General features: G+C 33.5%; 1 protein-coding gene across 1 annotated transcript in view; it reads left to right on the plus strand.

Moving 5' to 3' along the window:
• The window catches only part of HMCN1 (hemicentin 1), a 545,341-nt gene that overhangs the window by 435,991 nt on the left and 96,946 nt on the right, over window positions 1-12,404 (plus strand). The window contains exons 58-68 of the mRNA XM_004372917.2: window positions 1,888-2,049; window positions 2,831-2,944; window positions 3,059-3,261; window positions 3,552-3,633; window positions 3,743-3,874; window positions 4,456-4,605; window positions 7,140-7,299; window positions 9,569-9,693; window positions 9,933-10,116; window positions 10,599-10,696; window positions 11,657-11,935. Coding sequence (XP_004372974.1) covers window positions 1,888-2,049; window positions 2,831-2,944; window positions 3,059-3,261; window positions 3,552-3,633; window positions 3,743-3,874; window positions 4,456-4,605; window positions 7,140-7,299; window positions 9,569-9,693; window positions 9,933-10,116; window positions 10,599-10,696; window positions 11,657-11,935 — 1,689 coding nt within the window. The remainder of the gene's footprint in view (window positions 1-1,887; window positions 2,050-2,830; window positions 2,945-3,058; window positions 3,262-3,551; window positions 3,634-3,742; window positions 3,875-4,455; window positions 4,606-7,139; window positions 7,300-9,568; window positions 9,694-9,932; window positions 10,117-10,598; window positions 10,697-11,656; window positions 11,936-12,404) is intronic.

The following is a 12,404-nucleotide window of genomic DNA, read 5'->3' on the forward strand; positions in this document are numbered from 1 at the left end:
TCTCTGTTATCAGCTCTGTTTTCTTCTTTTTAAGTTTCATACGGAACAGTTAGACTTGTTCCATATAGTAACAAGAGGTCCTCTTAAATGTTCACGCTTTCATCCTCCATGCATTCCAAAGTGTAATGCAAACCTTCTCTCTCTCAAAAGTCACGATAAACCCCTAAAAAATATTCTGGTTGACCTTGCTTGGGTCCTGTGTCCTCATGTGAACCACAACAGCGCTCTACTCAACCTGGGTCACATACTGGCCCTTATAGAGGGGGCATAGTCTGTGCCGTATTTCTGGAGGCCACATCCCTTTTCTGTCTTCTACTTAGCTAAGCCCTGGTCATATTTCAAGTCTCATCTTAAATGTCACTTCCTCCAGGAAGTTTCCTTGATCCCCAAACTAGAGTAGGTGTCCCGTTGTCACTTGCAATTAATTACTGGACCGTACAGAATAGTTACTAAGAAAAAGAACTCTAAAGCCACACTGCTTAGTTTCCAAATCTATATTTTCCAATAACTAACTGTGTACCTTAGGCAAATACTTACCTCTCTATGCCTCAGTTTTCCTCCTCTATTATATATGGATAAGAGCTGTATCTAATACATGAAGTTGTAGGCTGCATCAATGAGATTGTATATGTGAACTGTGTTTAGACCAGTGCCAGGTACAATGTAAACACTCAAAAAAATGTTTGCTGTTGTTTTTAATTCAACGTCTGGCAGCCTCCCCAGATCATTAAATATATACGGGTATTGTCTAAATGTTTTTCACACTGCATCCTCAGCACCTAACACAATATCTAGCATACAGTAGCTATTCAATAAGTGATAAATGAATGAAGGAATGAATGAAGAATATTAAAATTAATTAATGGATGAAAAATAATCAATCATGTAATATTTAAAGAAAAAAGGGAGATTTTTGTCTTTTTCATGTACTACTTTTCTTTTTGATGTTGTTTTAAGACCTCAGTCTTAGTATAACAAAGTACTATGTTAATTAGATTTCTTAGTTCATGTCTCACTGCCTTCATTAGTCTAAGCAAGACCCATGTCTTCTTTTATTTATTAATATATTCATTTATACATCCATTCATTCATTTATTCATTTATTTTTATGCCCCTTCCTCACCTGTATTCTCCCACACCCTTCATAGGAAACTATTCAAATGACATGATATTTTTACTTCCATTTGCATGTGTTCTTATGAAATGTGTATTACTTCATATGCCTATATTTTAATATATATAAATGGTGTTGCATTAAGAATGTCATTATTCTTTATTCCACTTTTTCTTTCAGCACTGCTTTTGCTTTTTGAATTATGTTTTGATTTTTAACAAGAAACTTAATGCTATTGTTTATTAAATTTTCTGTTCATTTCAAAAGTCGTCAATCTACATTGTTGAAAAAATAATGTGTATTATTTATCTATAGGTACCACAACATTAAATTTCTAAACAGTCTTTCATTGGTTTAAAAAGAAAGAAAAACTTTAAATAAGGATGTAATATTAAAAGCAAGAATATTCAAATGTTCTTAGTAAAAGGTCTTCATACATTGACAGAGCTATCTAAGGAATTGCCAACTATGTTTTACAAATAAAATGCAGAAGATCTGTGTTTGAAAATTCTGGTACTCTCTCAGCTGGGAAAAATGAAACTGCTGGGAATGAATTTGAAGAAATAAGGAATTCTAAGGAGAAAAACAACTAGATTGGTTTTCATCACACAAGTTTTAAATATTTGTAGAAACTGGAAGAATAATTCATAGTATACTAATGATATCATTAACTCAGTGATATAGCAGATTATAGTAAATTTAGTAAATTTAGTAAATTGAAAGGGATGTGCTGATAGCATCAGATGTTACTTTTAATATGTTTACTATTGTAGTTCCTCCAAGTGTCATTGGTCCTAACCCTGAAAATGTGACTGTTGTGGTGAATAATTTCGTCTCTTTGACCTGTGAGGTCTCTGGTTTTCCACCTCCTGATATCAGCTGGCTCAAGAATGAGCAACCCATCAACCCAAATACAAATGCTCTCATTGTGCCTGGTAAGGAATATTATTCTTAAAAGATTGTTTAATATGATAGGGGATGGGATGGGATGGGATGGGATGGGGTAGGGTATGGTATGGTATGGTATGGTGTGGTGTGGTGTGTGGTGTGGTATGGTGTGGTGTGGTGTGGTATGGTATGGTATAAGTGTTCTCATTTTGCTTTATTTCACTACAAATGACATTTCATCTTACGTCTTTTCCAAATTTTGTCTTGCTTCATTCACTTGTCCACATTAAATGCCTCTCTTTACCCATTTAAAGCCATTAGGATAAAGGTTGTGTAGATTTTTATGATTTTAGTGGGAAAGCACAATAACAAGGTATCCTTCAACAAATTATCAAATTTAGGAACAGAACTTCTTATTAATTCTGTGGAAGTGGCAGATTGATAAATATCTCTTTTGTTGGGTAAATCCCCCGGTTGTTTTTAATCAATACGCAAGTTCTTTGAGGATGGAAGGATAGATTATTTTAAACCCAGAAAATGCTTTTTGACATATCTTGCCTAAGTACAATTACTATTTGCTCCCTAGAACCTATATCAGACAGTTCTATGATTCATGTATGGTTACTGGGGAGAAAAATCCTATGAATTTCTTCCTTTATAAGGAAGTAGAATCAACAATAAAGCAAGAATCAAATAAAACTGATTCAGTTCTTCCATTTTAAATATGAAATCCTTCTATATATCCATTTTACTCCAAGTGAAAGGACATATTTTTCTGTTTATCTTAAACAGAACAACCTCTATATCACTCTTCAACTTGTATTATAGGTGGTCGAACTCTACAAATTATTCGGGCCAGGATATCTAATGGCGGTGAATATACTTGTATAGCTATCAACCAAGCTGGTGAAAGCAAGAAAAAAGTTTCCCTGACTGTTTATGGTTTGTTTTTTCTCTCCTCATAAATTCATTTCATTTTTAAACTGATATTAGATATTTCTATCTGAGCACGTTAATGAAAAAAAATTCCTTCTGTTTTTGTTTTCTTTCCCTCAGTGCCCCCAAGCATTAAAGATCATGGCAGTGAATCTCTTTCTGTAGTTAATGTAAGAGAGGGAACGTCAGTGTCATTGGAGTGCGAGTCAAATGCCGTTCCACCTCCAGTCATCACCTGGTATAAGAATGGGAGGATGATAACAGAGTCCACTCACCTGGAGATTTTAGTAGATGGACAAATGCTACACATCAAGAAAGCTGAGGTGCATCTTTGATTCTTGTATTTATGTCATTCCTTTGTGGAATGATGGAAGAGATAGACAGTTGGAAGTTGCATATTACCTTTACTATAGAGTAAATGATTTTTAATAAAAAATTAATTCTTCAATGCCGTTGATCTTCTTTTCTTAAAAATGATGGAAAGATTGCAGAAGGCAATAAGAACTGGGGCATTTGAGCATAAAGATGACTGATGATTTAATCTACACTGGAACAGTGTGATTGGTCATCTATAACATAATGGAGCACATACAATAGTATCTTTTTCTTTTAGGTATCTGACACAGGCCAGTATGTATGTAGAGCTATAAATGTAGCAGGACGGGATGATAAAAATTTCCACCTCAATGTATATGGTGAGCATCTGACTCTAATACAGCTCTTTTTTCCCCCAGATATACAAATGAAAGAAATTGTCTTAATTAGCTTAATGAGGGCACATGATTTTCTTCTATCTTTTTATAGTTCCACCCAGTATTGAAGGGGCTGCAGAAGAAGTCGTTGTTGAGACGATCAGCAATCCTGTGACCTTAACATGTGATGCCACTGGGATCCCACCTCCCACGATAGCATGGTTAAAAAACCACAAGCCCATAGGTAACGCAGTTGAGCATTTTTTTTGGTGGTTGTTTTCTTTTGTTCTTAGTTGACTAGATTTATAAACTAGCCCATTTTCAGTGTTGCGTTCATGGCTGTGTTCACTAGAGGATAACTTAAAGCAAACCAAACCAAACTTGTTGCTGTTGAGTCGATCCCAATTCATAGCGACCCTGTAGGACACAGTAGAACTGCCCCCATAGGGTTTCTAAGGCTTCAGTCTTTACAGAACCAGACTGCCACATCTTTCTCCCTTGAACTGGCTGGTGGGCTCAAACCACTGACCTTTGGTCAGCAGCCAAGTGCTTAACAACTGCATCACCAGGGCTCCCTTGAAGAAAATCTAATGAACTGAAATATAAGCTTAAAAATAGACTAATTGTAGAATAATTATTCATCTAAAAAAAGTATTTCTCTTTATTTTTTTCTCAAAAAAGACTCTCATATAAAATAAAAGTACAATGGAAGAACTTGTGAGAAAAACATTTATCACATAAAGCAAGATTTTTTTATGGTGAATTGTAGAGATGTTAAAAAATAAAGCTTATTTATGTTTTGTTTTGCTTTGTTTGTGACTACAGAAAATTCTGGCTCACTTGAAGTTCATATTTTGTCTGGAGGTAGCAAACTCCAAATTGCCCGGTCTCAGTGGTCCGATAGTGGAAACTATACCTGCACTGCATCAAATACGGAGGGAAAGGCACAGAAAAATTACGTTCTTTCAATTCAAGGTATGTGGGGTACACTGAGATTCATCTTTAATTTCTTCGTTATATTCCATTTATTGTTCAAAATAAGTCTACATTTAAAGAGATATTTTATAATGCAAAATATCTTTAAATCAACCAAAAAATATTGTCAATATTCTGTCCTACATTTACCAGTAGATTCTATTTTTATGGAAATGGATACATACATAGAAAAAGAACAATGGAAATTCTGTTTTTTCCATGTTTTCTAAATTGTTGCCTTTCTATAGTACATATTCTATTGAATTTTATTTATTGATTTAAAACTGGCACAATTTATTTAACTCTAACCCTGTAAAACTATTCTTATTTATATAGATAGCCCATTGCCGTTGAATTGATTCCGACTCATAGCGACCCTATAGGACAGAGTAGAACTGCCCCATAAGGTTTCTAAGGAGTGGCTGGTGGATTCGAACTTCTGACCTTTTTGGTTAGCAGCCTGAGCTCTTAACCACTGCACCACCAGGGCTAAGTAAGATTTAATTTATTAAGAGCGTGCATTCTCTTCTAACCACAGGTAGGAGATTAGATAAATTTAAATAAAGATAAATCTTATACTATTTTGGGGTGAGAATAAGGAATATTCATCCATCCAACAAATATTTAGTGAATGACTATTCCAGCAGAGTATTGAACAGATACTTCTGATTTTCAGTAACCCTCTGATTATGACTTTTGATCCAATATTTAAAATGAAATGGAAGTCTAACTTGAAACTAATTTGAAATTTTTATAATTTTATTATGATTATTATGAAAACCATTTTGCATAAATTATAAATGAAATCTTGAATAGTTTCCAACTACCTGTTGTGTGTTCTGCTAAAGCTGATGCCAAAATATTGAAAATAAAAGTAAAATTAAAATAAGTTTATATACCCTTTTAACTCAGTACTGAAGTCACTCCTGGGGTTCACCCTTCATCCAAAGATTAGCCAGGTCTATAGGACCAATAATAACACATGTGAGGCATGTGCTTCGTAGTTCAATCATGTATACGAGACTAAATGGGCACACCAGCCCAAAAGCAAAGATGAGAAGGAAGAAGGGAGAGAAAAACTGGACGAATGGAATCAGGAAACTTGGGGTGGAGAAGGGGAGAGTGTTGACACATCACGGGGTTGGTAACCAATGTCACAAAAGAATTTGTGTATTAACTGTTTAATGAGAAACTAACTTTCTCTGTAAAGTTTCACCTAAATCACAATAAAAAATTAAAAAAAAAAAAAAAAGGTGGCCAGAGAATGATGAGCGAGGGCAGCTTCTCAAAAAAAAAAAGTTTATGTGTATCAGTTGTGCTTTCTATGTAGTGATTGGTGATACTTTGAGATTTCAGAAGCATAAAAGGAAAAAACATTTACTTATTAGAGATGCAGTTGGAAAGTGCATGTTCAATTATATTTAACGTGTTAATAATAATAATGCCAATTATGGTATATGTATTATGACCAAATATCTTGCCAGGCTTTATATATACTTTATGATGTCTTTGGACTAGAAATAGTATATATTATACATAATACATGTATAAAGATATCATAAAGTCTAGTGCTTGTCATATATTAGATACTTAATATAGGATGGCTCTTATTAACATTCTTATTGATTTGACACCTTTAATACTCTGAATTTGACATAATTACCATCATCTTCTGGATGACTAAACTGAGAATTGAAGAGATCATGCAGTGATGAGTTGGTAAATGTTTAATAATAGATTCTCCTGACAAAAAAAGCCATAATTTGTAGCATTTGCCAATTTCCATGGTGTAAGTACTCTTACCATGGTCACTTTCAAGCTACAAACATGATGTCACTGAACATGGGGTAAGGAAGACATGTGCAAAATTGACTCTTATGACCTGGTGTGAGCTGGCTTCAGCACAAAATGGCGGTTACGTAAGCTTGCTAGTAAATGTGGAATAGGAGTTCAAATCAGTTTCTAATACCATTGTCAATATTTTTATTACACATTATTTCTTAACAAATCATGAAAGTGCCAACCAAAGATAAATAAAAAAAGAAATCAGAAGCTAACGAATCTTAAAACCTACTGTAAGCTTAGCCATTATTTAGAAAAAATAAAATTTAAATTGGATCATGGAGAAATAAATGACCTACATTGATACTCTCCTCAGAAATTTATGGAAGATTTTATTAAAAACTAAGATTCTCCAGAACATCATTAATTCTAAGCCATCTATTTAGTATTAATCAAGAGTGATTCCAGCCAGGACTTGGGGAAGCCTGCCCATGAGATATCATCAGTAGCTGTCACCAGCTCTTATGACGAAATAATTATGTTCACTTACAAGTATACCAGAATATTGAAGCGATTCCTTTACCTACTGCTCATTTAAAAATAATTAACGTGGGTAGCGATGGTTTGATATTGAACCTTAATCTAGGAAGAATGTGAAATAGAAATGGCATATTGTTCTATGATTCTGCAGTATTCATTAGAATTTATATCCATGTGCCTTGTTAATGAAAGCACTAATTATTTCTCTGAAGTTCCTCCTAGTGTTGCTGGTGCTGAAATGCCAAGCGAAGTCAGTGTCCTTCTAGGGCAAAATGTTGAGCTGGTCTGCAATGCAAATGGCATTCCCACTCCAGTTATTCAATGGCTGAGAGATGGAAAGCCCATAACCAGTGATGAAACAGGAAGAATACGGTATGTTTAAAAAGGATCTCTGCATTATAAATTGTAAAGTCTTCTACAAAGCTTTATGATTCCAATTTCTCATGAATAAAAATATGAAAGTCAGTCTCATTGTGAATTTGGCTATCATAATATTGACCAAAAAAGATTAAAATTTGGATAAAAAACAAAAAGATAAAAATTTGGACAAATAAAGGAGAATTTATGTGTCCAGATTTTTATCTTTTTTTGGTCACTATTATGAGAGCCAAATTTTTATCTTTTTGTCTTGTGAATAATCCGAATTAGTAACCATCAGTAATCCTAGATATTATTTTGTTCTGTGAAACCACCAAATAGTCTACATGCCATACTGCTTGACTTATTTTTAGAAAAGACATAATAAACTGGAAGCCAATTCATTCCCTATCGTGGTTTGTCGAAATCTATTTTTATCTGACTCTTGTTACCCCTGTCACAGATCACATTAAAAATGGAATAATGCTGTAGAAAGTATCTCCTGCTATTTTCAACAACAAATTACTTTGGAAGGACAATCTCGAATTCTATACTACTTTATCACAAAGCCCCATTGTATATATATATCAGAGTAATTATAATTACTTGAAGAATTATATATACACATAGACATTAATTAAATGTATTATAAACTAAAGGTTTATCACTTTAGACCAATATTTTAAATTTAAGAGTTTGGAGTGTATTTTCTAGTCAGTCAATTGAATAAATGTAACTTAAAGATAAATAAATGTTATTTCTTGATATTTATTGTATATTAAAATTTAGATATTTATCCCTTTTACAAGGTTACTTAAATTAGCAAATACTATTTTAGAGATAGGATGTAAGTTTTAATTCTCTGGTTAAGCATTTCTGATTAGTTAATAAATATTTAATTTTTTTTTTATTAAATCAGCTGTTAGCAACCACATGCCAACTACCAGATACTTGGTGGGACCTAAATATATTATATGTGATAATATTTGTACTTAGGAACTTAGAGTCTGTCACTCCTTCTCTTACATTAATATCCTAGATTTCCTTCTTATATTCACGATACTGAAAAAATATTTTCACTCCTTTGCAATGTATAGATTTAGAAGTGAAACAGCTTGTTGATAAAATACAGTAATTCTTCCAGAGTCAGCTTACTACTTTCCTTTTTTGTTTACAATTTCCTTTTTTGTTTATTCGTATGGTTAAACTTATGGAATTTTAAAGTTTATATTTGGAAGAAAAGGAAATACAACTAGACCCACATTATGATATTTTAATTCTGAATAATCATATTTAATAATATAATATAGTAGTGATTGAGTATTTACTTTTAACACTGGGAGATTTGAGAAGGCGCTATTGTAGGATTAACTACAGATAGTAATCTAATCTCTTTATAAAAAACAGGAAGTTTGGTTAGTTGGTGGTGTGTGAAGAGAACTAGGAATACAATAATCTCAGATATCTTTAATGATCTAATTGTATATTTATCATTTACTATTATGTACTTTGAAGGAAAAGCTTAAGGAATTTTCAGGAAAAAAATTTATACAGTATAGCCCTGTATATGATACAGAGTTGTTCTCATAGTTTAATTATTCTATTCTGTTCCTTCTCAGTAAGGGTCTACTCAGCTGTTTATAGGTAGAGTTTTGATGTATAATTTCTTCAGTTTCTCAGTGTATATAACATTATTCAGTTTTCACACCAGAATATTTATAATTTTAACTTAACTCAAACCTAATATTAATAACTAAAGATAAAATATTCTAACGCTGATTAAAAAAAAAACATTTATTTATGACTTGGATAGAGAATTCCTAGTCTGATTTTGTGCATTTCCTTTTTCTCAGAAGGAGGTGTTTGATATATGAGGCACCTTGTTGTAGAATTTTAGTTGGTTGCCTGAAATCTACATCAGTTTTACTAGCTCTGACTTTTACAGACTTCTAACTACTTGTTGAAATAGATTTGAACTGTTATATCCAAGATGAAGACATTTTAAGTGGTATTTTTAAAAGAACACAATAATCTGGAGTGAGTAGTCCAGACCTTAGGGGGGAAAAAAAAAACACCATTGAGTCGAGTCAATTCTGACTCATAGAGACCCTATAGGACAGAGTGGAACTGCCCTATGGGGTTTCCGAGGAGTAGCTGGTGGATTCGAACTGCCAAGCTTTTGGTTAGTAGCTGTAGCTCTTAACCATTACACTACCAGGGTTTCCCTCCAGATCTTACCTCCACATAAATCAGCTCAGTGTCTCTTCTGTGACCTTTTCCATAGGGTGACTCCAGATGGCAGCACATTAAACATTTACGGCGCTCTCAAAACTGACATGGGGAAATACACATGTGTCGCTACTAATCCCGCTGGCGAAGAAGACCGAATTTTTAATTTGAATGTCTATGGTAAATTTGAAATTTCACCCTCTTTTGGCTATGCTACCTCTACCTTAGGAATCTATCAGTAGGAATGAAAATCCAGCAGTAGGTGTCTGGAACATTTATTTTTACAATGTGACACCATTGCTGTTTCCTTGGATACAGAGCAGAAATGTGGGCCAACTGTAGTTGAGATGATTTGAAGTAGTAATACACATATCTTTCTCTCTCTCTCTTTCTCCACTCTCTCTCTCTGCGTGGCATAGTTCCACCCGTAATCAAGGGCAATCAGGAAGAAGCAGAGAAACTAATGACTGTGTTGGATACTTCAATAAATATTGAGTGCAGAGCCACAGGGACGCCTCCACCACAGATAAACTGGCTAAAGAATGGACTTCCTCTACCTCTTTCTTCCCATATCCGGTTACTTTCGGGAGGGCAGGTTATCAGGTCAGCATGTATTGTGTGTGAATAATAAAATAACGGTAGTTGTAGACCTTTCCTTCATCTAAACAGGGTTTAAGAAATGTTTTTTCCTAAGCTTTTGCTATGTCTTTTTCCCTCCCTTCCAGTATATTTTTAGAAGAGAAAAGATAACAAATATAAAATTGAAATTTTTTTTCTTATTGAAAGTCTCATATTTTTGTAGATTTGTACAAAATGGATCGTTTCATAGACAGCATGTTATCACAATTTTATTTCCTACTATTTTAGCTAAAATTATGTATATGGCAGAAGATGGTAGGAAGACATCTACTATAATCTTGTGATTTTCATGTTAGCGTCGTTCTCTGTTAATGTATATGTGAAAAATATTCACTCCTCAGATTGTTATATTTTCAGTAGCTTACTGAAAATAAATTGTATTTGAGGCATCTATATTCTGTATATGTTGTGTGGGATTAAATTAATTGCACCAAATTGTTTTCCAGGATTGTGAGAGCTCAGGTGTCTGATGTTGGTGTGTACACTTGTGTGGCCTCCAACAGAGCTGGGGTGGATAATAAGCATTACAGCCTTCAAGTTTTTGGTAGGTCACAGAAATGACCTAGTACTTTACTGTGTGTCCAGCATCAAGCTAATATTTAGTCCAGTATTAAGTGCATATTTAGAAACTGATTTCCTCATGTATCAGAAAGGATTGATAAGACAGAATCTTGCTGAATAGGGAAGAATTCATTTTCTCCCAAGGGTCGTGTATTTGTTGGACCACAATGATGGGCAAAATATTGTTCTGACCTGAAATTTTGCATTAAATTAGATGTTAATTTAAAAAAAAAAAAATAACATTTTAATCCAGACACAAAAGCGGTAGTTTTCATTCAAAGAGAAAGTTAAGACTGTCTTCTAACAATATCAGTAGCTCATTTAGTGTATTTAAAATATGAATGGATACAGATAGGTGCATATATGTCTCTGTGTGTGTATGTGCGTAGAGAGAATTCAAGCCTATTGTTTCAGAAATACTGAAATTTGCTGGTCCACATTCCTCAATCCCCAAGCACGTCTCAGAACAATTAAATAACCCTTTATGATAGTCTACAAACAATTAAATAACTCTTTACTATAGTCTACTTTTGTTGGATTATATAAAACTTACTCTAGAACTTAATCTTAGACTTTATTTATTCCACATAAGGTAGTTGAAAATATACTACTATAACTTTTACATACAAAATAATAAAGAGACAAACCAAAGAAGTTGAAAAATGACCTAAAAATGTCTAAAATGACAATAATTTAAAATGACCGTTGATTATATGTTCTATGAGAAAACATTTTTTGAAGTTTCCATGCTAATATTTATAAGATTAATAATTAGCATACTTAACACATATTTATACTAAAGCCATGAATAAATTATATATTAATTTAAAAAGTATATATTTTCTGTAAGCTATAGAAACATTGCAGAACTATTTAAATTTGTTTAATTTAAATGAATCTCAAGTTATAGTACATAAATTTTGCCTTTCTTTTTTCTGTTTAGTACCACCAAATATGGACAATGCAATGGGAACAGAGGAAATCACAATTGTCAAAGGCAATCCCGCTTCAATGACATGCTTTACAGATGGGACACCAACTCCCAGTATGTCCTGGCTTAGAGACGGCCAGCCTCTGGAGCTTGACTCCCATCTGATAGTAAGCACTCAAGGAATGGTCCTTCAACTCATCAAAGCAGATACTGAAGATTCGGGAACGTACACCTGCATTGCCTCGAATGAAGCTGGAGAAGTCAGCAAACACTTTATCCTGAAGGTCCTGGGTATGTCAGCATTTTAGTAAATGTAGAACAATTGAGAACTGTTGTTAGGTGCTGTTGAGTCAGTTCCGACTCATAGTGACCCTATGTACAACAAAACGAAACACTGCCCAGTCCTGCGCCATCTTCACAATCATTGCTATGTTTGATCCCATTGGGAAGTAAGTGGCAAGAAAGACTTAGTGAGTAGGTATAATTCTTAGAATCATTGTGCTATGGGACAAAAGTTGTGAGAACTACATTGTAATTCATATTTCTGTTTTGGAATTCCCCTTTACTCTTATCTGAAGCAGGTTAAATTTAAATTGTTGTGTTTATCTGTTTGAAAAAAATGAAAACTCCTACTTGAAAAACATTATTCTTGGAGAAAAGTAATACAACCAGTTGCTAAGTAGCCTTTTAACTTTCTCTAAGAACTAAAAGCACATCTGATAAGAACAATTTAATGAAAAAAGCATAACATTTATACTAC

The sequence above is a fragment of the Trichechus manatus genome, unplaced genomic scaffold (assembly GCF_000243295.1).
Source record: "Trichechus manatus latirostris isolate Lorelei unplaced genomic scaffold, TriManLat1.0 scaffold00021, whole genome shotgun sequence".
Classification (NCBI taxonomy): Eukaryota; Metazoa; Chordata; class Mammalia; order Sirenia; family Trichechidae; genus Trichechus; species Trichechus manatus.